Raw genomic sequence first — 27101 nt, 5'->3', positions numbered from 1 at the left:
CCCATTCCCCATTGTTAGCTCCTGCCTTGTGTCCTTCCCTTGCTGCCATATTGCCCCATTCCCCATTGTGAGCTCCCGGCTTGCTTCCCTCCCTTGCTGCCATATTGCCCCCCTTCCCCATTGTTAGCTCTCAGCTTGCTTCCCTCCCTTGCTGCCATATTGCCCCCATTCCCCATTGTGAGCTCCCAGCTTGCTTCCTTCCCTTGCTGTCATATTGCCCCCATTCCCCATTGTTAGCTCCTGCCTTGTGTCCTTCCCTTGCTGCCATATTGCCCCATTCCCCATTGTGAGCTCCCGGCTTGCTTCCCTCCCTTGCTGCCATATTGCCCCCCTTCCCCATTGTTAGCTCTCGGCTTGCTTCCCTCCCTTGCTGCCATATTGCCCCCATTCCCCATTGTTAGCTCCCGGCTTGCTTCCTTCCCTTGCTGTCATATTGCCCCCATTCCCCATTGTTAGCTCCTGCCTTGTGTCCTTCCCTTGCTGCCATATTGCCCCATTCCCCATTGTGAGCTCCCGGCTTGCTTCCCTCCCTTGCTGCCATATTGCCCCCCTTCCCCATTGTTAGCTCTCGGCTTGCTTCCCTCCCTTGCTGCCATATTGCCCCCATTCCCCATTGTGAGCTCCCAGCTTGCTTCCCTCCCTTGCTGCCATATTGCCCCCATTCCCCATTGTTAGCTCCCGGCTCGCTTCCTTCCCTTGCTGCCATATTGCCCCCCATTCCTCATTGTGAGTTCCGGCTCACTTCCTTCCACTGCTGCCATATTGCCCCCATTTCCCATTGTTAGCTCCCGCTCGCTTCCTTCCCTTGCTGCCATATTGTCCCTATTCCCCATTGTTAGCTTCTGGCTTGCTTCCTTCCTTTGCTGCCATATTGCCCCCATTTCCCCATGTTAGCTCCCAGCCTGCTTCCTTCCCTTGATGCCATATTGCCCCCTTTCCCCATTGTTATCTCCCAGCTTGCTTCCTTCCCTTGCTGCCATATTGCCTCCCTTTCCCCATTCTTAGCTCCCAGCCTTCTTCCTTCCCTTGCTGCCATATTGCCCCCTTTCCCCATTGTTAGCTCCCGGGCCTGCTTCCTTCCCTTACTGCCATATTGCCCCCATTGCCCCTTGTTAGCTCCCAGCCTGCTTCCTTCCCTTGCTGCCTTTATTGCCCCCTTTCCCCATTTTTATCTCCCGACTCGCTTCCTTTCCTTGCTGCCATATTGCTCCCATTGCCCATTGTTAACTCCCGGCTCGCTTTTTCTCCTTGCTGCCATATTCCTCCCATTCCCCATTGTTGGCTCCCGGCTTGCTTCCTTCCTTTGCTGTCATATTGCTCCCATTCCCCATTGTTAACTCCTGCCTCATGTCCCCTTGCTGCCATATTGCCCCCATTCCCTATTGTGAGCTCCCGGCTTGCTTCCTTCCCTCTCTGCCATATTGTCCCCCCATTTCCCATTGTTAGCTCCCGGCCTGCTTCCTTCCCTTGCTGCCATATTGCCCCCTTTCCCCATTGTTATATCCCAGCTTGCTTCCTTCCCTTGCTGCCATATTGCCTCCCTTTCCCCATTCTTAGCTCCCAGCCTTCTTCCTTCCCTTGCTGCCATATTGCCCCCTTTCCCCATTGTTAGCTCCCGGGCCTGCTTCCTTCCCTTACTGCCATATTGCCCCCATTGCCCCTTGTTAGCTCCCAGCCTGCTTCCTTCCCTTGCTGCCTTTATTGCCCCCTTTCCCCAATTTTATCTCCCGACTCGCTTCCTTTCCTTGCTGCCATATTGCTCCCATTGCCCATTGTTAACTCCCGGCTCGCTTTTTCTCCTTGCTGCCATATTCCTCCCATTCCCCATTGTTGGCTCCCGGCTTGCTTCCTTCCTTTGCTGTCATATTGCTCCCATTCCCCATTGTTAACTCCTGCCTCATGTCCCCTTGCTGCCATATTGCCCCCATTCCCTATTGTGAGCTCCCGGCTTGCTTCCTTCCCTCTCTGCCATATTGTCCCCCCATTTCCCATTGTTAGCTCCCGGCCTGCTTCCTTCCCTTGCTGCCATATTTCCCCCATTCCCCATTGTTGGCTCCCAGCTTGCTTCCTTCCCTTGCTGCCATATTGCCCCCCATTCCTCATTGTTAGCCTCTGGGTTGTGTCCTTCCCTTGCTGCCATGTGGCCCCATTCCCCATTGTTGGCTCCTGGCTCATCTTCTTCCCTTGCTGTCATATTACCCCCATTTCCCATTGTTAGCTCCCGGGTCGCTTCCTTCCCTTGCTGCCATATTGCCACTATTCGCCATTGTTAGCTCCCGGCTCGCTTTCTTCCCTTGCTTCCATATTGCCCCCACTCCCCCATGTTAGCTCCCAGCCTACTTGCTTCCCTTGCTGCCATATTGCCCCCCTTTCCCTGTTGTTATCTCCCGGCTCGCTCCCTTCCCTTGTTGCCATATTGCCCCTCTTTCCCCTTTCTTGGCTCCCAGCCTTCTTCCTTCCCTTGCTGCCATATTGCCCCCCTTTCCCCATTGTTAGCTTCCGGCCTGCTTCCTTCCCTTGCTGCCATATTGCCCCCAGTCCCCCTTGTTAGCTCCCAGCCAGCTTCCTTCCCTTGCTGCCATATTGCCCCCTTTCCCCATTGTTATCTTCGGACTCGCTTCTTTTCCATGCTGCCATATTGCCACCATTTCCCATTGTTAGCTCCAAGCTCACTTCCTTCCCTTGCAGCTATAATGCCCCCATTCCCCATTGTTAGCTCCTGGCTCGCTTCCTTTCCTTGCTGCCATATTGCCCCTATTCCCCATTGTTAGTTCCCAGCTTGCTTCCTTCCCTTACTGTCATATTGCCCCCATTCCCCATTGTTAGCTTCTGGGTCGTGTCCTTCCCTTGCTGCCATATTGCCCCCATTCCCCATTGTTAGCTCCCGGCTCGCTTCCTTCCCTTGCTGTCATATTGCCCCCATTCCCCATTGTTAGCTCCTGCCTTGTGTCCTTCCCTTGCTGCCATATTGCCCTCATTCCCCATTGTGAGCTCCGGCTTGCTTCCCTCCCTTGCTGCCATATTGCCCCCATTCCCCATTGTTAGCTCCCGGCTCGCTTCCTTCCCTTGCTGCCATATTTCCCCCATTCCTCATTGTGAGCTCCGGCTCGCTTCCTTCCCTTGCTTCCATATTGCCCCCCATTCCTCATTGTTAGCCCCCGGCTCGCTTCCTTCCCTTGCTGCCATATTGCCCCCCATTCTCCATTGTTAGCTCCCGGCTCGCTTCCTTCCCTTGCTGCCATATTGCCCCCATTCCCCATTGTTAGCTCCTGGCTCGCTTCCTTCCCTTGCTTCCATATTGCCCCCATTCCCCATTGTTAGTTCCCAGCTTGCTTCCTTCCCTTACTGCCATATTGCCCCCATTCCCCTTTGTTAGCTTCTGGGTCGTGTCCTTCCCTTGCTGCCATATTGCCCCAATTCCCCATTGTTAGCTCCCGGCTCGCTTCCTTCCCTTGCTGTCATATTGCCCCCATTCCCCATTGTTAGCTTCTGCCGTGTGTCCTACCCTTGCTGCCATGTTGCACCCATTCCCCATTGTGAGCTCCCGGCTTGCTTCCCTCCCTTGCTGCCATATTGCCCACATTCCCCATTGTTAGTGCCCAGCTCGCTTCCTTCCCTTGCTGTCATATTGCCCCCATTCCACATTGTTAGCTCCTGTCTTGTGTCCTTCCCTTGCTGCCATATTGCCCCCATTCCCCTTTGTGAGCTCCCGGCTTGCTTCCTTCCCTTGCTGCCATATTGCCCCCATTCCCTATTGTGAGCTCCCAGCTCGCTTCCTTCCCTTGCTGCCATATTGCCCCCCATTCCCCATTGTTAGCTCCTGGCTCGCTTCCTTCCCTTGCTGCCATATTGCCCCCCATTCCCCATTGTGAGCTCCCGGCTTGCTTCCTTCCCTTGCTGCCATATGGCCCCCATTCCCTATTGTGAGCTCCCAGCTCGCTTCCTTCCCTTGCTGCCATATTGCCCCCCATTCCCCATTGTGAGCTCCCGGCTTGCTTCCCTCCCTTGCTGCCATATTGCCCCCATTCCCCATTGTTAGCTCCCGGCTCGCTTCATTCCCTTGCTGCCATATTGCCTCCCATTCCCCATTGTTAGCTCCCGGCTCGCTTCCTTCCCTTGCTGCCATATTGCCCCCCATTCCTCATTGTGAGCTCGGGCTCGCTTCCTTCCCTTCCTGCCATATTGCCCCCATTCCCCATTGTGAGCTCCCAGCTCGCTTCCTTCCGTTGCTGCCATATTGCCCCCCATTCCTCATTGTGAGCTCCGGCTCACTTCCTTCCCTTGCTGCCATATTGCCCCTTTCCCCATTGTTAGCTCCCGGCTCGCTTCCTTCCCTTGCTGCCATATTGCCCCCCATTCCTCATTGTTAGCTCCCGTCTCACTTCCTTCCCTTGCTGCCATATTGCCCCCATTCCTCATTGTGAGCTCCGGCTTGCTTCCTTCCCTTGCTGCCATATTGCCCCCCCATTCCTCATTGTGAGCTCCGGCTCACTTCCTTCCCTTGCTGCCATATTGCCCCCATTTCCCATTGTTAGCTCCCGCTTGCTTCCTTCCCTTGCTGCCATATTGTCCCTATTCCCCATTGTTAGCTCCCGGCTCGCTTCCTTACCTTGCTGCCATATTGCCCCCCATTCCTCATTGTGAGCTCCGGCTCGCTTCCTTCCCTTGCTGCCATATTGCCCCCCATTCCCCATTGTTAGCTCCCGGCTCGCTTCCTTCCCTTGCTGCCATATTGCCCCCATTCATCATTGTGAGCTCCGGCCCGCTTCCTTCCCTTACTGCCATATGGCCCCCCATTCCTCATTGTTAGCTCCCGGCTCGCTTCCTTCCCTTACTGCCATATTGCCCCCCATTCCTCATTGTGAGCTCCGGCTCGCTTCCTTCCCTTGCTGCCATATTGCCCCCCATTCCTCATTGTGAGCTCCGGCTCGCTTCCTTCCCTTGCCACCATATTGCCCCCATTCCTCGCTTCCTTCCCGTGCTGCCATATTGCCCCATTTCCCATTGTTAGCTCCCGCTCGCTTCCTTCCCTTGCTGCCATATTGTCCCCATTCCCCATTGTTAGCTCCCGGCTCGCTTCCTTCCCTTGCTGCCATATTGCCCCCCCATTCCTCATTGTGAGCTCCGGCTCACTTCCTTCCCTTGCTGCCATATTGCCCCCCATTCCTCAATGTGAGCTCCGGCTCGCTTCCTTCCCGTGCTGCCATATTGCCCCCATTTCCCATTGTTAGCTCCCGCTCACTTCCTTCCCTTGCTGCCATATTGTCCCTATTCCCCATTGTTAGCTCCCGGCTCGCTTCCTTACCTTGCTGCCATATTGCCCCCCATTCCTCATTGTGAGCTCCGGCTCGCTTCCTTCCCTTGCTGCCATATTGCCCCCCATTCTCCATTGTTAGCTCCCGGCTTGCTTCCTTCCCTTGCTGCCATATTGCCCCCCATTCCCCATTGTGAGCTCCCGGCTCGCTTCCTTCCCTTGCTGCCATATTGCCCCCATTCCTCATTGTGAGCTCCGGCTCGCTTCCTTCCCTTGCTGCCATATTGCCCCCCATTCCTCATTGTGAGCTCCGGCTCGCTTCCTACCCTTGCTGCCATATTGCCCCCCATTCCTCATTGTGAGCTCCGGCTCGCTTCCTTCCCGTGCTGCCATATTGCCCCATTTCCCATTGTTAGCTCCCGCTCGCTTCCTTCCCTTGCTGCCATATTGCCCCCCATTCCTCATTGTGAGCTCCGGCTCGCTTCCTTCCCTTGCTGCCATATTGCCCCCCATTCCTCATTGTGAGCTCCGGCTCGCTTCCTTCCCGTGCTGCCATATTGCCCCCATTTCCCATTGTTAGCTCCCGCTCGCTTCCTTCCCTTGCTGCCATATTGTCCCTATTCCCCATTGTTGCTCCCGGCTCACTTCCTTACCTTGCTGCCATATTGCCCCCCATTCCTCATTGTGAGCTCCGGCTCGCTTCCTTCCCTTGCTGCCATATTGCCCCCCATTCCCCATTGTTAGCTCCCGGCTCGCTTCCTTCCCTTGCTGCCATATTGCCCCCTATTCCCCATTGTGAGCTCCGGCTCGCTTCCTTCCCTTACTGTCATATTGCCCCCATTCCTCATTGTTAGCTCCCGGCTCGCTTCCTTCCCTTACTGCCATATTGCCCCCCATTCCTCATTGTTAGCTCCCAGCTCGCTTCCTTCCCTTGCTGCCATATTGCCCCCATTCCTCATTGTGAGCTCCGGCTCGCTTCCTTTCCTTGCTGCAATATAGCCCCCCATTCCTCATTGTGAGCTCCGGCTCGCTTCCATCCCTTGCTGCCATATTGCACACATTCCTCATTGTGAGCTCTGGCTCGCTTCCTTCCCGTGCTGCCATATTGCCCCCATTTCCCATTGTTAGCTCCCGCTCGCTTCCTTCCCTTGCTGCCATATTGTCCCTATTCCCCATTGTTAGCTCACGGCTCGCTTCCTTCCCTTGCTGCCATATTGCCCCCCATTCTCCATTGTTAGCTCCCGGCTCGCTTCCTTCCCTTGCTGCCATATTGCCCCCCATTCCCTATTGTTAGCTCCCGGCTCGCTTCCTTCCCTTGCTGCCATATTGCCCCCCATTCCTCATTGTGAGCTCCGGCTCGCTTGTATTGATCCTGCGATCTGATTCCCCCGTCGTGTGACTTGTAAAGTCCTCCGTGGCTTTCCTTAGCTAGGTCCGCGCTCAATAAATACCCTAATAATAAAATTAATAATGTAAAATCATGTGGCGGGACAGAATCAGTCAGTTCTTTGCCCAAAGTTATCCAAGGGATCCATACAGAATTCCCTCTCCTCTCCCCTGTGAAGTGAATGGAATGTGTGGGCAGAAATTGCACGGTCTTTCTATTTTTGCCAAACAATAATACAAGCCGTGCATGTCTTTCTGAAATAAATAGTAAACATACCATGAAGAATTTCACTTCTGCTACACCTCATCTACCCGCCCTAAATTAACAAGATTTTTCTGCACACAGCAAGCCACCCAAGCATTCCAGGATCAGAAATGAATGGTCATTCCAGTGCCAACTCGGTCACTTGTTTTGAAAATATTTTGGTTCAAATCCATGTTCAATCTACCACAGTCTAATGCAGATGTTGCCTTCCAGCTCCAATGGTGGTGCGCGGTATAGATCAATCCAGCAACGTCACAGCATCCAACAATAACGATACACCACTAGTCCTTGTTGGATGGGCTCACCTCAAACGTTGGGATTGGGACATCTTTCATTTCGCAAATTCGAATCTTAGCGGGGATTGATTTTTCTAGTGTAAATTAATTCATTGATTGCCATTAAATTGGGAATTACTAGCACCTAGCATTACAGTGCTTAAAAGTGTGAGGAATCCGGCATGAAGCACTGTAGGAGACATATATTTCCCTTTACACCTATTTTTTCTGGGTAGAAATATGAGGGAAAACAAACAGTATTTTAAAGCTCTTTCAGGAAGTGTGGTGTATTGTCCCTCCCTTGGGAAAATGGACATAAAGCAAAGTGATTAACAGTCGCAAAGTGAACGCTCGTGTTTCGTAAAACAGGGGGGAAGGTTATCAGACCTCCTCAACCATCAGGCCCTCCACATTCTCTGGGGTCTTCACTAGATCTCTCCCTTAATGTGCTCGCAGCAGTAAAGCAATGTTCAGCATCACCCACCCCCAGTAACTTCCTTCAGCCTTTACCATGAGGTGTTGAGAGGAAGATACTAGTCATTTCACTCTGACATTTGAACACATGTTCACTCCACCAGCAGCTCTGTAGTTGTATGACAAGAATCCTAGTTACTGTCCTGTCGCCCCTGGAAACAGATCCCGCCCCCCCCTTTACCTCCATGATTGATGTCTTGAAGAGAAGCAGAGGGATCTTACTAATCACATTGTTGCCTTTGCACAGAGCCTGATCTGCACCAGGGTGGATTCCAAGGTCTGCTACATTACCAAGATGGACAAGAGCAAGATCCCCAGCCTGGATTCCATCAGCAGTAGCTTCCAGAACATGCAGGTGAGAGCTGCCTCTGCACAGCAGGGATACCTGCAATCCCCTGTGGATGGGGAAATCGGCCAGGAAGTCAGGCAACCTTTGTGCAAGCACCTACCCATGTCTTCGCTGTACACACTGAGGCGAGGGGCATCTTTCTACTTCTGTCGACTCTTAGGGTGGCCACATGTGCTTTGCCAACAGGAGGAGGCTTCACACATCAGCCCTCCCCCATCCCCCCAAAGGGTTTCTACTTCTTCTATTTATTGGGTGCCAAAGGAGAGTTAACATGATGTCACTGTATGTGTCCAATATGTTGCCGAGGTCAACAACCCATCCGTCCAATTAAACACAGAAATGTCCAACTGCAACAGTTTAAATAACACAGCCACTGTGAACATGTTTAATTTCGTACACAAGGAGCTGGTGTCCAATTAGTAATCATATCTATTGAATACATATTGTTTTCATGTCCATGCTTAAGACTAGCTTTGGGTAGTAATATTTCTGGTTCATGCACTGATCATGGCGGATCTCTGCCCTGTGGGCAATGCCGCAAGGAGCCATTCTGTGTGCAAGTGGTAAAGGGCGCAAAGAGAGCCCTTTCTTAGCCTGTATTTGGGGGAGTACATCAACAGAGGGGATAAGGAGGATTAAAGACAGGGCAGGGAGCAGCCAGTGAAATTGATTAAAAAGTGCATCTTACAAAGGAAAGGTTTAAAAACTAAAAATATATATGCAGGAGGAAATGCTTTATATTGTCGCGATAATACCGACATTCAACCCCCTGTGAGATATAGGCTTCTTGCAAGACAAGAGTTCAGAAGGTATCAGTGAAAGAGCCCTCCTTGCTAAAGAGGTCCGAATGTGGGATGGGCCGAGAGGATCAGGAGTAATGCTGATACATCAGTGCTCATGGAGAGGGCCGTGAGTGCATGGCAGGCATCCCCGAGGAAGGGAGGGAGGCAGAGGCAGAGGCCTGACCACATGCAAGACTGGGGCTTGCCATCTGCAACTCTCCAGATGTTCTGGACTACGACTCCCATGACCCCTCACCATTGACTGGGCATGCAAGGGGCGATGGGGGATGCAGCCGAAACATCTGGAGGGCAAAAGGTTGCATGAATTTGACAAGTGCAGGCATACCCTCATATTTTAAATTAAAGGTCAGAGTTACCCCTATAACAAAGGCTCCTTTTCTCCCCAAAATATCCCTGGTATATTGGACTGCCTGCATCATTGTTAGGGCATAAGCTTGTGTTTTTTTCATAGTCTGTCTTGACTCTAACATTAGTTTGCACTGGTACATGGTCTGTCTGTGGAGACAGACACACCCTTCGTCCATGCAGACTGGCATGGATGCTGCTTTCCGCTTGCCCATGAAACTAGAGTGAGGCATTGCACTGCTCAATGCCGCTTCTTGATATGCCATATGAACACCTGGGAGGTGCACCAGAGAAAGGTAGATGGCTAGGAGGGAGGGCACTAACCAACGGCATTGCATCACGTTCTGAGCCAACTTCCAGGCTTCCACAAACCTCCCTTTTGTAGTTGTGGCTCTTAGGTAGTGCTGAAAGTCCTGCCTGTAAGCCAAAACTAATGATGAAAAAGGAGGTAGGCGGTGGTGAGATGTGGGGAGCGACACACAGGCTGTGGGTGTTTGGTTCTTTACCGACCCATTGATCACCCTGGCGACGCGAGTCCCTATGGGAATACTCACCTGTTATAGACATAAGTACATCAGTGCTGCAGGTGTAATAAAAATATCTTAACCAAGTGTGCCTTCAGCCACTTGATTTATAAGCAATGTGTGTGCCCTCACATCCGAAGTCCTATTAAAAACAAGCATTGACAAAGCAAACAGTTTTGGCTTGTGTATAGATGTTAGCATACATGCCAACATTCCGAGGCACGTGGGAGGGAGATTTCGTCCGAGAAATCAGGAGATGTACATTTCCACATATGAATGCGTTGGGGCTAGAATTATTTTAGGTGGAAGAACGTGAAAAATAGCAATATTTTTCACTGAAAAGCCGGGAGTCTCCCGCCTAAATCGGGAGGGTTGGCATGTATGTATTAGATGGGCACTTGCCAGGCACTTGCTATCATATCCCCACGTAGTCACACTATTTGTCATCTGCTGCCGTCTTATGGGCAGGAAGTGCCCTAATGGCAGTGCCTGGCAAATGCCTATCACCTGCCTACACAAAAACCCAAACTGTTGGTTTTGCCAATGCTTGTTCCACTCGCCTTCTCCTGGCTCCTACAGCGGTTGCTCTCTACTGTGTCTTTGGCTCCTTCTCTGCAAGGCCTCCAAAGAAAGGTGGCTTTTTCAACTGCCCATCTGTTTTTATGACTGCTGTTTTATTTTTTCTAGAATGAAGCTCGTTTGTGCTCTGAGCTTGTTGCATTTGGGCCAAAAAGAACTTTATTTTAATAGAAATACTCCTGGCTACATGGCTTGGGTGCTGGTAGTCATATAGGCCGCTGTAGTGGGCTATATTGGCTTTTAGAGACATAGGACAGCTCGTTAAATCTGAGTAAAATGTCTGTCATTGCCCACCAGGGTAGGCTCCCGGCAGGTACAGAGTGAAAAGGTCTTTTTTATTATTTCTGACTATAAAAAATATCACTTTAGAAAGACCGCGCTAAGACCGCTCAGTGCTGTCTTTCTAAAGTGATCTGGCTTGCCCGTGCTGCACACAGTGCGCGCATGGGCTGACAGGCGCGTCCAGGCCTGACAGTAGCCATGGATGACGCAGGTAAGTGGTATGAGGTTGTGTGTCTGTGTATGTTTCTGCTGGTGCTTGTAACTGGAATGGGGGGCGGGTACTGAAGTGAATGGTGGCGAGCAAAGGGAGTCCTGGGGGGGGGGGGTCACCGCCCGAAATAAAGAGTAAAGGAGCGGGATAGATTGGGATAGAGGTCGGAACGGGATAGATTGGGAAAGAGGTCGAAGGTGGAAAAAACGGATATTCCAGAACCGGCCGTAAAAAAACAGTCTTTTTTGGGCGTGACCATTAATATTCGAGAATTTCACATAGAACCACATCGCAATATTGCATCTGGCCGGGGGTCCAGGCCCCAGAATCCTCACACAGACTCACTGATAAGAGCACATGCCAGATGCAGTCATCTTTCCCCCAGGCTCCGGTCTACTGAGCGCTGAGAAGAGTGGGAGTGGTGCATGGGCACATGCCAGATGCAGTCATCTTTCCCCCAGGCTCCGGTCTACTGAGCGCTGAGAAGAGTGGGAGTGGTGCATGGGCACATGCCAGATGCAGTCATCTTTCCCCCAGGCTCCGGTCTACTGAGCTCTGAGAAGAGTGGGAGTGGTGCATGGCAGCCGGGTTTGGTGGCAGGAGATATAAGCCCTCCTTTCCATGAGGAATGAGTGGGGCATGGGACGAATAGGTTGATGCCAGCAGAGACAAAGCATGCAATGCCAGCTGGCAGAAAGGAGGTGGCAGACGGAAGGTGGAGGTTTGTTGTAGGGAGACCATGTGTACAAATGGTCTTAGGCTGAAGGTTGAGTTTTTTGTGAGGTGGTTGTTGGTGGCAAACAAGGGCAGGTAAAGAAAGAAGGGGCGTGTGGTGGAGTGGGATGGGGAATGGGAAAGAGCTGAGTGGGTAAATGGCGACAGGAGAGACAGGCAAACACTTCCTTCTGTGACGGATAAGTGAGCAGGATGCATATGGAGGGTCGTGTCAGGGGAGACAGGTAGTATTATCTAGTGCAGGGGCGTGATGCCCCCCGCCCCCAGCCCTTTCACCACTGCCTCTCTGAAGTAGAGGGGACTATTATATGAACCCTGTCAGGGAAGTTGTGAACGTGGTGCCCTGACAGAACATTAAATGTAGTCCATGAGGGTAGCCATGAATAGGAGCGTGTCGCAGATATGCGTTCCACGCCCGCAGTCCTAATGACCATCTCAGACGCCCAACCAGGGTCGGACTGGGACAAGAAATATGCCTGGTCACCCAAAAAAAAGTGGCCCACCCCTCGCCTCACGACCCTTAACCTCTGATGACATCACCGGAAGTGATGTCATTTGCCCCACCCCAAAGTGAAATCCCGGGAAGTGATGAAACACGACCTTTCACCCCTTGACAAAACAGGAAGTGGCATCAAATGGCATTGTTCCTAAGTACACCAAATTACTGTGAATCCAAGCAGACGTCCAAGGCCAAAGCATATGTTATTGTATAGCACTTGCGCTTAAGCTCTTTTTTATATAACAAATATGCATACAATATCACCGAACCTGTGTTGGTACTCATTTATCGACCTAAGAAGGATGAAAGGCTTTTTGGAAAGAAAAAAAAATGGGAAAAAAATATATATTTTCTTTTCAATTTTCTTTTCTTCCAAACCGGCCCAGGCATGGCCATAAACCGGCCCTCACTCCCCAGCCGAAAGGCCGAGGGGCCAATCCGACCCTGTGCCCAACTCTTGAGTCAGACCTTGCTCCAACTTGTAGGTTTCTTGAGATGCATTGGACGCATTGCAGAGAGCCATACAATCCTGTGCAGGCCGCGAGAGAATATTGTTTGTTCTACAGAGTAGATATTTAGATGGCTTCATTAGACCTATAAGCTAAATGTCAGTGTCTCATACAGAGAAAAAATAAAAAACACAACTGATGAGTGTGACATTCTCTGAATTGTTACCTAGCAATCATTTTTAATTTCACAAAGACATAGGCCATTGACACAGGAGGGTAGCTCAGGGGCAACATGCTTGCCTTGCAAGCAAGATGACACGGAACAACACAGGTTTGATCCCCGGTACTGCTTAGAAACGGCAGGGTATTAAGCGTGTTATAAATAACCAATCATATCATGACATCACAGGTCTTCTGGGTCTACCCTATGCTCTCACTGACACGCCTCTATCTGCGCATTTAGTCCACTTCCAGTATCAGCCCAACGTCGCAGGTGAGCAGCACCTACACCGCGCAGAAGGAGGCCGTGGTGGATCGCACCGTTTTGGGAACCAATGTCAACGTGCTCTGCAGCGGTGTCCCCATCTATTGGATTCAGGAAACAACAGCAGGTAATTACCATCTTGCTATCTTTACAGGTGGGAATGAAGAACTATTGTTGAATTGTATTAAGTAGACCACTGTAACATTTCAATCCATAGCTTGATTAGGTCCGTAAGCCAAAAAAAGTCACGTGGGGGCCGGCTGCTGAAAGAACGCAGAGTTAGGTTTTTCTCTTAGCTCAACACAGAGTTATCACAGAATCGTCAGAAAAGCATTGGGCCAACAAAAATGACCAATTTCTACTTTTAAAGAATATTTCACCCAAGTAGCTAAAAGGATGGATTGATGCTTCAGATGATAGTCAATCTATGAACAGAGATCAGCCGAGGGCTGGTTTATTTTTGCATCCCGACGTTGTAGCACCTTGACATGGCAAGACATTCACCTCTGCACCTTGGTTTTCTGGCTGCCAATGAGCTTGAAAATGTTTAAAATTCGTAAACCGGAGTGAACATCTAGGAAAGGCAGCCTGATTGCTTTGATATCTTCTACAAACGTTAATAAAACAAATCTAGCAGGTACCAAGTGCTATAACTCTTGGATCAATGGACAACGCTAAGCCACAGTACAGGTTCCCGTCTCCTTATTGGGTATAACATGGAGCCAACGGGGCGGAGTTCTGGGATAGGTGTAACTGGGCCAGCTCCCCTTAGAATCATGCTTCTCCACAGTTCTACCCTCTCTCACCTAAATGGCTAACTTCTCAGCGGCATGCAATCACCCGCAGTCTCTGGGGCTTTCAGTGACCCGCACATCTTCCTAGGTAATGTGTAGAGATTTATTTTCCCTTGGGTTTGACCGGTCACAATGTTGTGGTGGTCTGTCTGGATTTATAGGATAATACCCGGCATGTGGTATTGGGTATTGAGCATTAGACTCCTATGCGTGGTGTTGGACCATGTATGAACAGGCTCCTTTCATCCCCTATTGGCAGCGCGAGCTGGGATCAGCCGATTATTCTTCCAAGACCTCAGCCACAAACTCACCCCTCCACCACTGAATAATTCCACTGAGGGAAGAGGATTCCATTCCTTTCCTCTGCATCCCCTCTTTCATCCTCATCCTCTTCTCTCCTGTCTCCTTCCTTTTTCATGTTCCTCCTCACCTCTCCTTGGTCACCTTTTCGGCATCCCGGCTGTTCCACCACACAACTCGTTCCTTAACTCCCCACCTCTCCCTCCTTTGCACTTCCTCGGATATCTTTATTCATTCTCTAGCCTCCACTCCTCGTTTCTCTTTCTTGACCTCTTCGCCTTCTCTTCTCTCTTGTCTTCTCCAAACTTTGATCCATCTCTTACCTCATTCTATCCTCTTCTTTTCCCCACCACACTCTGTTCTTTTGCCTCCTACATCTTGTTTACCACTCCTACACCTCCTCCCTTTGTCCATCACATCCACGTTCCTCTCTTCCACCCCTACTTCTACTCTCTATTCTCCATCCTCTGCTCTTCTCTGTCCACCACCTCTGGTCCTTTCTTTCCCATCCCTGCGCTTCTCTGTTTCTCTTTCCTTCCCACTTATCTTTCCCACCATCACTCTTCTGCCTCCCTTCTGTGCTCTTCTTTCGTCCTCCGCCACTCTTCACTACCTTTGCTCTTCTCTCTCCCTCTCCCACCTCCACACCGCTCGCTCTCTTCCTTTCATTCTTGCCATATGGCCACAAGCAGAACTGGACCTCACTATACGCACTCCTAACTCGCACCCTTCTCGAAATCCTGCTCTCCTTATGCAAGGTTGGCCTTGGAATGACTAATAGTTTAATTGTGTACAGGTGTGAGGATCATGCAAGTATAACTATGGTTTTGCTACTATTAAGATGGATTGTACATTCACTGGATGCTAACACTCAGTTAACAGCCAGTGCTGCAGCTCCACTACCCAATGTTATTTTAATTCTTGTTGCCGTCTTGGATTCAATCTCTGGGTGGCTGATGTTACTGAGGGTTGTGATGAGTGGGGTCTTCTCTCTTTTATAACCAAGTAAGGTTTCTGGCACGTCCGGGTCAGCATGGGTTGGGCCGTGCAAGGTCCATGTACTGCTCGGCGACACCATGCACAGGCTGTTGTCTTTCATTGAACCAAGCAACCTTATCAATATTATGAGATCAACGAGGCCTGCTTTGGTGGATCCCCAGACCATGTGGTCCTTTGCGCTAAATCTGCTCTGTACTCCACAAAGTGACTTCTTCTGATACCACCAGCAAGCATTAAGGCCAACAGTTCTAGAACCATGTACGGAAGCTTCGTACCTATGTAACAGTGCCTCCCTGAGCTTGCAATGAATCCTACCTCACTGAAGCTGGATCCCCTGTGACATTCCCTAGTATTTGAAGTTGATTCGTAACTGAAAATGAAGGTGCAAGTTTAACATATTTTCCTCATCTCACATGATCCATTAAACCTGCTACGCAAAATCATGATCATCTTTACTGAGGAGCGACTTTGCCACTGGGTGATGAAAACTCCAGTTGAATACAATACCTAAGTGGTCTTTGGTCGAGCTCAAAGCTGTACCAATGAGGCATTCAGTGTATTTGTGGGTTCCTGCAAGCCCGATCAATTTATCACCACCGTGCACGCCGTCCAATAACTCCATAGAAAAGCTGAACCATTCCTTAAAATCTGAGGCCCACCCTTCAAATACATCCATAGGAGGCCAGGTATCGTAACCTACCATTGCTAGCAAGTGAATGACCCACTTCAGACAGTACCAAGTTTTTCTGGCATTAGACCACATTGTCTTTGGAATTCCTCAAAAACATGCTTGTTCGTTCTCTGGCATTGCTACATTCTTGAGGAATTCTCTTCCACTTAAAGTCACGATTTTACTTACCGACTTACAGCTAAGAAGACAACTTTTACCAGACTTTGTAACTTTGAGTCAAAATCATCTGCGATGCAAACGTTCTCAGGGTGCCTGCTGATAGCAAACCATTCTTCAGTTCGTAACACGTCAACATCCAGGAAGCTTCTAAAGAAAATAAGTTTGCAGAACTTAAACTGACAAGCCAAACGAAGCAATAAACTGACAAGCCAAACAGTAACAAAATTATGAGCCAAAAAGGAACAGGAGAACCAAAAAGAAACAATAAACTGGCCAGCCAAAAAGAAACAAAATGATGAGGCAAAAAGGAACAGGCGAGCCAAAAAGAAAGAATAAACCGACAATCAAAAAAGAAACAATAAACTGGAGGGCCAAAAAGAAACAAAAAGCCAGAGTTTATACAAAGGTATGGTATCCATTCAAAGGCCTATCCTCCTGCCATAAAGACAGCTAGAAAACATGCATGATCATGTTAGATAGGCAATATAGGGAGAGAGAACCTGCCTGAAGCACTCACAACTCACAACCATCAAATTCCTTTTAAGTGGAGGCTTCTTGGTATGGAACCCCATTCAGTGTAATTATGTCATAGCAAGGGTATTCCCAGGGATAGGAAATATGGAGCACTGCCACTATATCTATGTAGATGATTCTCTGGTTTATGTTGCTATTGTTTAACACTATATTTTTATTCTATTTCTTTGCAGCGTCCAGAGCTCTCTATCGGTACTGCTACTACTACGACTGCTACCTTGTGTACATTGGGGGTCAACCTTACCTATACTGCAGATACATTTGCTACTATTACAACATATAGGGTTGGCTGCCTATTCATAAGAAGACATTGGATACTCCGGTGAAGGTTTCTAGTGTTTCCTGAATAAAAGCAATAGATCTAACAATCGAAAGATGGTTTATGTGAACACTGGTGTTGAGGACTCTTTCCTTTTCCCTAGAGGTGGCCCAGCTGCAGCACTCACTGTGGCTTCAATGCTGACCCAATTTATGCGCAATATCCGATCGTTTAATGCACTACCCGTAAATATGTTTGAGAAATTTGAATTTTAGCATTGCAATAGCGATATGTTTGCCTTTCAATATGGGACATATTGTTTTTCTTTGAAATATTAATAAACAAATGCTAAGATTAGTACATTTGTATTTATTCCAAGCCCAAGCTGCATAGCCTATGAAAGAGATATCACCAAAGTAAGGGAGAAGCCAGCATTTATAAGCTGCATGCCTCCATATTGTGTTAGTTATTGTTCTTTATAAAAAACCAAACAAACAAGGAAACATATAGAGCTATTCATTATTCTTTCAGACAATGTCACCAGATAACTTATGAAAACTCACCAAAACACTCAATTAAGCTCATTGTGACGCTAAAATGAATGTAATTTGATCAGTACAACATACAGTCAAAAATAATTAGATATGAGCCATGCACCATGCATCCAACTATAATTTAGCGGTTTGATTTTGAATTGAGTATTTTCTCTTTTTTCTTAATTTATTTAATTTTATATCTCAGACAAAGTCAACATAGAAATTGTATTGCCAGGAAAACCTCCTGATGACTCACATCACATATGCAGTGAAGCACGTGTAGAGGGCTACAAATATTTACTAATTCAAAACTTAAAGAATTCGAGTTTAACATGGCCTACAAGGGCATACATGTTCTATGAGGATACACAAACTCTTTCAATTGTAAACTATTGGAATTCAAGTTTGATATGGAATATATGATTTGGAATACATGATCCATGAGGATATATGACATTATTTTGAATGCAAAAATACATGAAATTTAAGTTTGATCTGGAACACAAGATTGATCAAAATATAAGAGTAATATAATTCAAGAATTCACTAATTAAGAAAAAAAGCATGAGTCTCATTCTATCCTAGGAGGAAAAGGAGAATCTACATACACTTTATCAGCTGGGTGCAGTAACCATCCTATTTCCCCCGCGCTTCTTGTTACTGCACTTGCATGATCCGACTGACACAAGGTGTAGTAGGACCGTTTTTTTGTTTTTCATCCCTGTTTCCCCCCTCCCTCTTTTGTCTTGTTGCGCCTTGAAACACCGCTTGTTTTATAGGCACATTATAAATAACCAATCCAAAAAAAAAAAAGGAATCTGTACACAGTCAACTTAGGTACATCAAAAGAGGGAATTGCAGGCCTGGCAAAATCCGCTTGACCACGTACATGATAGTGTAGATTTTCTTGCTGGCGATTACAATGAAATTCTGGGATGTTTGAAACTTTTGATGTTTAGTGCAAACACACTTTGCACTAATTTTCACATAAAAGTTTCATTGTGCGTGGCTGATCTCTGAGTGGCAGCAGTGCACTAAATGAGAAATTGGCTTATGGTGACATGCACCATTTTACAGAAAGTGCTGGCAAACATGTTGTGACCCATTTCCATGGGTGGAGTGCATTTCTCTTAGGTCGAGTAGGCAAACTAACCTGCAGGTCTAGCAGGATTTTAAATAATTCACAAAGAGTGGACTGGTGGCAACATAAGGCGGAATGTTCTGCAGTGATTGAGAAGTAAACATTGTTGCTTCCTCCCATTGCAGAGCAAATGTCTTTGAATAGGAAAGATCCAGCTTTGTATTAATTCCTCTAATATTCAAATCAGTGAGATTTTGATCTCTAATTTCTCGGAGGAAGAGATGCTCAGTTACAGCTAATCTATAAGTATCTAAATTGCCACGTGCCTCCAAACCAGGTGATGTTTCCTAGAAAGTCAAAGTACCAATGGTAGCAGAAGTGACATCACACAGCTGATAACATCCCTGGAAATAATGAAAGAAAAGAAAAGAAAAGGTGTAGGGATGCACTACTCAATTAATGAAATAATTACTGCAACAATTTAATAAGTTCCAAAATACTTCTGGTGTCCCGGGTATGTCCTTGGCTAGAGGAACAAAATGGAATGTAACGAAGAGCTCCTTGAAATACACAGAGATGCTCAAAAGCACTCTTGTAAGGATAACCCTTATAATTAATAATATGAATACAATATGTACTGGAATGTTATATCCTTTGTAATGTACTGGAATCCTTAAGAACTTCTAGTGTTCAGCTCTAATACATCACATTTTTCCCATATAAATAATGAATCAACAAATAATTCACTTCTTTTCGACAATAGTTTTCATGTCAATCTCTGAGACTATATTAAACAATCCAACAATGAAGGCTCGCTAGAGCCTGGTTATCACAACGTTGACAGTCTCTATAATTCAAGAGTAGGTGACTGTCATCTGTCTGATGTATCTTCAATAGCTCCTCTTGCGGGCACTACACGTTTCGGAATTAATAACTCCTTCTTCAGGTGGTTATGTGCTGTCTTCCTATGGTAATAAAAAAAAGTGGATGTAACTATACTACTGATTGTAATCAATTGCTCTCTGCTAATCCGAAGAATCATCTCCACCAACCTTTATCTTCAGGTTAAACTCACTATTGGTTCAAGCTGCCATAGAAAGTCATCTAAAAATAAAGTGTAGAAACTTCTATCTGTATTTAAAAGTTTCATAGCAACTATCCTCAAAAGTGTATAGTATCCAAAACTCTTATCTTACCCACTGTGTGTTGATGATGTATTAACCAGTGTGGTTGCTGTCTGAGATTAAAAATCCCTTCTAAGGCTCACTGATCCCTGTAAAGAAAGAACTAAAAAGTGGCTTTCAGTACCTTGTCATGTGCAATAATATTCCCAGGTAAACTGCTACTCAAGGTATCCTCTCCTTATAAATATTAATCTCCCGAGCCACGGGGCAGGAACAGCTGGAAAACCAGCCTTCACTCCCTGCGCTCCTGATATACTACTGGTGCTGCTCACGTGATACGTCACCCAACGTGCGATGTGGTGAAGTCACGTGAACGTCCACGTCACGAATCTGTGATGCAAATATCCTAACTGGATGCTGAGATGTTTCATAAATTCCTTGCCCTATATGGCATTTAATGTATGGCTACTGTACTTCCATATTTCAAGTGAAACGTGTTCTACAAAAAAAAATCATGTCCTGCTATGCCAGGAGAACGTAATGACATCACCCAGTGTGTGAATGCACCAAATCTTCATCTTAAAGCGGCACTCCCCCATTTCTCAACTACTTCGCTGCATATAATGTACGGTCATTGAAATATTCATTCTGATTGCGCCCTCGCCGGGTACTAATGGTTCATATACATGGTATAGGCACCATCACGTATGTCGTCTGCTCCCCTACCATAGTGCATGCTACGGCCGCATTTATCTTGACACATGTCCGTAGCATGTCCTACATCACCAGCGTCTCTTCCCCTTTTCATCACACTAGCAATTCCCTGGTGGCACAAGGTGCACTGGGAGGTTGGGGGGGAGGGGAGTTCCCCAACGTGTCCCTCCCCAAACCCCTTAACATTCCCTATGTAGCTGCTGACTGGATGCTGGAAGGACAGTGTCTTGCACAATCGGAAAGGAAAATGGGCACTAATCAAGTCCTTGATTGCTTTCGATTTGAGTCTACCTTTTCTCTCTCTGAGCCAGGCGTTGCAAGGGCGGTCCTGGGATGGCAAGGGTATCTTCAGAGGTAACAATTGATTCTTCTAGCAGCACCCCATAGATGTCATTCATGGATGCTGCCTGTAGAGCCGAGGAAGCGCCATTAATAATTACAAGTAAGTGAGAAGCATTCTATACCTCGTAATTTGTTAATACCATGATGAGGGGGAAGTCAAATGCCATGACGTTGAGTGGAGGGGGATTATGCTTCGGGCGCGGGTATTGCCTATTGTGCAATTTGGTTGTTTTCTATGGTGAATGGGGTCATAACCTGAGTGAATGTGATCAGAGAGGGTTCCATCTTGTAGTCTTTCAGCCCTCGTTGCAACGGGATTGGAAGATCCATGCTGCATCTTCTCCCGCCACAGCCCTTGCCTCTTTCTGCACTCATCATGTCAGTAATGTTCTGTTGAGAGTTTGTAAGCCGGCAATGGAGTCCCCATCACTTGTACATCTTTCAGTCTCTTAGCATCCATTCGGAAGCTGCTGAAGGGCAGCACTTGGACAACTCCAATTGCTTATCCACAGATGAACATGCACAGCATGTGAGATGCCACATTGACAAAGTGGCGCATGTGTATCGCCCACCGCAGAGAACTCAATGCTTTCACTTTCGATGCCGTGTCCTCAACCAATCATAAAAACAGACTTTAAAACTGAGTGGGCATCAGCATGTAAAGATTTGTGTTTTTGGTCAATTCTCTGACTGATATGTACAGTGTCTGCAATCTCATGCTAGCACGATGGCATGTATGTTTCTCCGATTGGAGGGCTCAATTCATTCATTTTCTCTTCCCTGTCCTTGCACATCATTAAACCAAAGTGAGTCGGACGCCACATGTAAAGATATTTGTTGCCGCCATCCTCCCAGAATTCTCAGTTTCTTCAATTTAATGGCACAAATACTGAAATCGCAAGAGGGATAAGGCGGTTCTCTGATCTGGCCTTCATCTCGCCATAGTATCGCTAGCGAGGGCCAAGAGGTGCGTAAGCTTGCAGTGTCGCCGCTTATTCTGGGAGGATAATTCAGAGGCAGAACATTGTAATTGATCAGACTCTGCAAATAAATTGAGCTCTGTTTGGCATTGTTTGGACTATCCTGTTGGATGACCACTTATAGCAGAAGATGTGCTTTGAACCCAGTCTGATGTTTACGGTAAGACATCAAGGAACAGGCCCCTTCCTGAAAAATAAGCCAAAGGTTGAGTAGTCAGAACCATAAAATGCTTTCTCGCAGGCAAACAGTGAGAATGATCACATTGGACTGCGGGGTGGCCACCAGAGTAATGGAATGCCCAATGTCAATTTGAAAAGAACACATTATGATCATTTGATATTTAGGGTTTACAATTGTGCTGATGGAACAGAAGAGATGGATCCTGTATTGAATTCTATGAGAACAAACATGCCTCATCCCGGGACCTAATCGCCATGTACTCAAGCGCGACATAAAGTCATGATAGACGATACAAGGGTGGATTAGCAGATTTTAGTTTCGTAGTCTTCTCAAGAGAAACACACCTAAGAATTGCACAATATACTGTGATTCCCAGACATGAGGCTGGCTATGAAGTCCAACAATGTGTTCTCAAACAAGATACATATAGGGAAAGCGGAACAATCAACTTCAGTGTGTGCCATCTATATGCAACCCGTAGGCCTCTTCCATTGTTCTCAATTCACATTGGGGAATAATGTAATGTATGGACTATTATAGGTAATATGCCGTAAGGAAGTCTAAGCCCCCACACTGCTGAATGTTTTCACAAGCTAGTCAGAGCTCTGACTCCCCTCCCCATTGCCAACCGCATTACACTTTACCAAAGACATTGTCATAACAGAGGAAATGGGTTGGCCAGAGTGTGGTGCCAGAAATTGAATTGGGTCACAGTTCATGTACTTCTATGTCTTTCTCTTGTGTTATCTCAGCCATCCGCGGCTGCTATGTAATCTGAGCGTTACCACCCATAACTGCATTGGCCTATGTCGTTGTGTGGATTTCTTAACTGAAATGTGATTCTAGGCACACTGCGATTTGCGACTCGCTTCTACATTACCCACTTCTGATGTAGTCCCTGTTTGGCACAAGCAGGCATGTTTTAGATTACCGCCTCACGAAACTAGGTGGCACCAGCAAGTAGAATTAGCAACATTAGATGGACAAGCACTACTTGAGCTGTGCGAGAACCGAAGTTGTAGTAGAAACCACTGATTTACAAAAAAATGTATCCAAGAATGTCTACTGCTTGTTGCAAAGTTTACTCACCAAGGTGTGAGAACACTACCAATGCTTGTAGTTTGTATTATGAGAATCATGTAGTTTGAGCTGAAATATTGTTATATTGTATACTGTTGCCACTGTACAATACATGGACCACCCCTTCCCTAGAAGAACCTGTGTGCATTACTGTATAAAAACCCTGTAAACCAAGGAAGCGGGGTTGCTTCGCTGTATACTGCTCAATCGTTGGTTTTGTGTCCTGCCTAATGAATTATCTTTATGCTGCTTCGCTGACTACCATTAAAGATGCTTACCAATCTAATTGAACAGTCTGTGGTTGAAGAGGCAACAGTTCAATAGGATTATTTAAGGTTTGAAAATGCCTTTTGGGAACTAGGAATACGTCCAGATTCTTGTACACCAGGCACAATGGGGGCTGAGAATAGCAGAATGTTCATTCAGTAGAGCAGTGAGGGATTCAATCACTTTGTGAGCTTCCATGAGATGGTGGTACTGTTGTCACTGGAGATGGAAGCTGTCGAGCCGACTATCAAGACCAAGAAATGCCAACTAGCCATTGTACTGAGAACTCATGTGTTGCCGCAGGTATTCTGATGATTCACAGGACTTCGTCACTTCTCCCCAGAGGAGAGCACTTCCCTGTGAGGCTAGGGAGATGAGCCTGCTATGCCACATTCCCCCTAGGGGTGCCAGTCAGTGGGACCTCACAGGAAGAACTCCCCTCATGGGGACAAGGACTCCCATTCCATGAAGGAACTCCCTGCCACACTTTCCTATGAATCCCTCAGACCATCACTGCCCCAGAAGACACAACCCGAGGAGACCACTGTATGCTATTCTGATACCACTTCCAATATTAGGAACCAACACAAATCCACTGAGAAGAAGAAGAGTGGAGGAGTAATGCTGATTGCTCCTCTATGGCAAATAGGGAATACTGTGAAGAGTGGGAACTATGGAGTAAGAAAGAATACTCCAGAGAAAGAGAAGAAGGAAAACGATCCCCCGAAGGGGAGGGCCTAGCCAAGATGCATTAAAACCAAAGAAGGACTTCCATTAGGGAGTCGTGTTCGTCGAGAAGGTGAATCCTGGGAACTTCAAACCAGGGCATTCTGGGAAGTCCTCGTGGGGAGGCTGTGGAGCACGAAGAAAGAAATCAGTGAGGGTGCCGGCAGGGAGCGGACTCGTGTGAGGGGCAAGCTTTGCCAGGTGGTGGTATGACCTCATGGAGGTGGACCTAATGGTCTGACAATGACACAGAGACCATCCAGGAAGATACTCTGCGGAGTCGCAGAGACCGAAGCAGAGAAGGAAAGGAAGATGCTGGAAGCATTCCTCGAGACGGTGTGATCCCAACCTCGCAGGAAGAACCAGTGACGCCAACCCGACAAGCTAGAGGTAAGGGAATGGCGAGAGATGCAGGATGGGCAGAGGGCAGACGCTAAACAGCAGAGAGTCTCATGAATACTGAAAGGGTCATCATTCTCATCCCAGTATCTGCAATAGTAGTAAAGAGTATAAAGAATGCAGGGAGACTCATCAGACTCACTCATTTTTCCGCCTACGTCTCAGTTACAGTAAAAGCAGCAAAACATATCGTGGAAAGAAATTGTAATGAGCTTGTTTACAACTCTCTTTTTGGAAGGCTAGCTCAGCGGCAACATGCTCGCCTTGGAAGCAAGACAACACGGAGCAACACAGGTTCCATCCACGGGTCCGCGCTTTGAAACCTCTGGGTATTAAGCGCATTATAAATAACCTATGATATTGTTAGAAATAACCTATCATAAAGAGTATAACGAATACCGAGAGACTCATCATACTCGTCCCAGTAAGTGTGAAAACAGCAAAGAGTATAACGAATGCAAAGGGACTCATCATACTCGTCCCAGTGGTTATAAAAATAGTCAAGATAGGGAAGAAAGTCAAAAGACTAGTAACACTTGTCTCAGTAATTGGGAAGACCAAGGCAATAACAAAGAAAAACAAAAGAACCTGCATGGTGGCTCCCAAAAAGGGAAGTACTTGCAATAAAACAAAGTGATAAAAGAAAACAGATGGTCTCTGGGGATTGAGGGACTGTGAAACAAGTACAAGAGAGAGAGATATTGATGTAAAGAAAAACTAGAGGAATAAAGGTCAATAGTCTCGAGTAGGGAAACAAGGTACTGTAAATAAGTCAAGACAAGGGATACCTGAGAGAAGGTGGAAGGGTCCCCTTGAAGAATGAAAGGAATTGATTAACTACGCTACAAGGAACTATCTCAAAAGGCCTTTCCAGGGGAAGGGAGTCATTATCCTGGAACCTCTTTTTGTTTTGTTAGTTGATAATTAGTGGCAGGGCTAGAGTAGAGTCGTTTCTGGACAGAGGCAGACTATTTTGATTTGGACAACCCCACTGACAACGAGCACCCCAGTTAGATTCTATTAAGTAGGGAAAACCCCAGTTTGGTAGGGATAGATAGGTCTTTGTTTTATTATTTGCATAAAACCTCAGGTAGAAATGCCACCCATTTTTCCGCCTCCTTCTGACTTACCATAGTAGCGAGAGGACATCTTTGTAAAAGTGTTGGAAAGGCCTCAGTCACAGGCGCAGACAATGTTACATGCCCCCCTGCGAGTGCATAATATTAGCAGAAATATGTGAAAGTAAATTGGTACAAAAGCCACCAGGTGATTCTGTTTGTTTCCTTTGATACAGGGGAGACATTCCACTTAAGAGCGCTAATGCTGACACTGCACAAAAACAGCTTTGTGACCAACAGCTGAATGGAGCCACCAATATTTTGTTCATATTTAGTGCACACATATTTATGCAGTGGGTATCAAGGCAATGCTGATCCAAAGGTCTGATGAGGTAAAGGGGATTGTACCTACTTTCCTTGAACACTTTAAGCGGTCTTAGTCTACAGTAGAAAAGAAACAACTTGCACCCGTTCAGGTCCCCCAACAATCATGGCCCCTATTATTAGGAACCAATTTTGGTATTTACATTATATAAATCTTCTGAAAGGGCCATAGCAAATGGAAACAGCGAGCATCAAGCGCCTGCGCTGGAGCATGTGTCGAAAGAAGATCATATATTGTGGCAGCAGGAAGATGGCAGACCAAAATCCAACCCAAAGCTTTCTGTGACATACCTTTTGTTATACAGTTTTGGTGGGGTGTAGGAATGTAAAAAAATGCTGTGGTTGGCAATGAACCATGTAATCATTAGACCACAGTATGTAATATTACTTCAGTGTGGATTTAAAATACACGGAAGCCCCAAATGGAACAGAGGCATTAATGGTTTATCTCCAGTTGGGACAGGAGAAAGAGGCGTATCTTTAAAAATGAGTCATAATGTTAGTATGAAGCCTAGAGGAGCAGCTGCATGTCTCTGCAGGAATTCCCGCCCCCTAGCTCCTGTATGTTGGAATCCTGAGATGGTGCTATGCTTCAACCAGCAGTTGTGACCATGCCACGATGAATATTCGAAAGAAGATACCCTCTGAGAAAGCCCTACCAAATGTATTCCCGAAGAGACGACAATCTAAGGGAGGAACTACCTAAAGGAATATGAAAAAGAGCGAAAGAGGAGCTGGTGACGTCACTAGAGATAAGCGTGATGCCCTAAGAATACTGGCTGAAGAGAATGCATGGACCTTATTGAAACCAATGACGAAGTGAAGAATCGAGAAAACGTTCATGTGCGAAAAGAAGATTGCATGTGTGTGACGCAATGCAGAAAATGCAAGCTGTTCAATAACGGTTCAACTGCTGTAACGCAAGTAGACTAAGTGATCAGAGAAGCTGGCTATACGTAGTGAATAGACTGCAGGCCGTATGGCAAATTTTTAGTATATAAATGTGTTTTTATGAGATTTGCGGAGAGCTCGATCGAACGTCCCTTGAAGTTTGTTGTAACTCCCTGTTTGAGATAATTGTTAATAAAACAGCAAAACTTTGCCATCTTTCTGAGTGGGATTTGTTATTTGGTGTCAGAGTTATTCTGCATCGCCATCCATTGCATGCATGTAATCCAAAGGCCCTTATGCTCAGAAGCATCAGATATTCTCATGACTAATGATTGTTCTCTTTTTTTATGTATGTATATTTGAAATAAGCAAGCACATCAGTGCCAAGTCATATTATGCCTAGTTGGATCATCATTGCCAGTTTCCAGTAGACGCCCTTTTGATATAATTGCCGGTTTCCATTGCTCCTACTTAATCGATCATTAGATGTCTCCATTATACCCAGAGGTCATGCCGTGGTCTGTTTCGCATAGTTTGCTAATTTATACTATGACAACATTATGAGAACCCCTTTACTAAGAATGATAAAGGCTCAATAACCTCCTTAATGAGATGGTGCCTACTCTGGAGGGAATGCTATAGCTTTTTAGCCCTCAGCTTCCGTCCACAATGACAGTCCAGCACCGAA

The 27101-nt window shown here is 47.0% G+C and overlaps 1 protein-coding gene across 1 annotated transcript in view; it reads left to right on the top strand.

The window, feature by feature from the left end:
* LOC138504282 (surfactant protein C-like) overlaps nt 1-17007 on the top strand; it is a 34444-nt gene extending 17437 nt beyond the window's left edge. The window contains exons 4-6 of the mRNA XM_069624669.1: nt 7902-8009; nt 12894-13041; nt 16565-17007. Coding sequence (XP_069480770.1) covers nt 7902-8009; nt 12894-13041; nt 16565-16674 — 366 coding nt within the window. The 3' untranslated portion in view covers nt 16675-17007. The remainder of the gene's footprint in view (nt 1-7901; nt 8010-12893; nt 13042-16564) is intronic.
* Nucleotides 17008-27101: the final 10094 nt, after the last annotated feature.

Source organism: Ambystoma mexicanum, chromosome 11 (genome assembly GCF_040938575.1).
Source record: "Ambystoma mexicanum isolate Mex_15411 chromosome 11, UKY_AmexF1_1, whole genome shotgun sequence".
Classification (NCBI taxonomy): Eukaryota; Metazoa; Chordata; class Amphibia; order Caudata; family Ambystomatidae; genus Ambystoma; species Ambystoma mexicanum.
The sequence above is the reverse complement of the archived record's forward strand: the minus strand, read 5'-3'. Positions and strand labels throughout refer to the sequence as shown.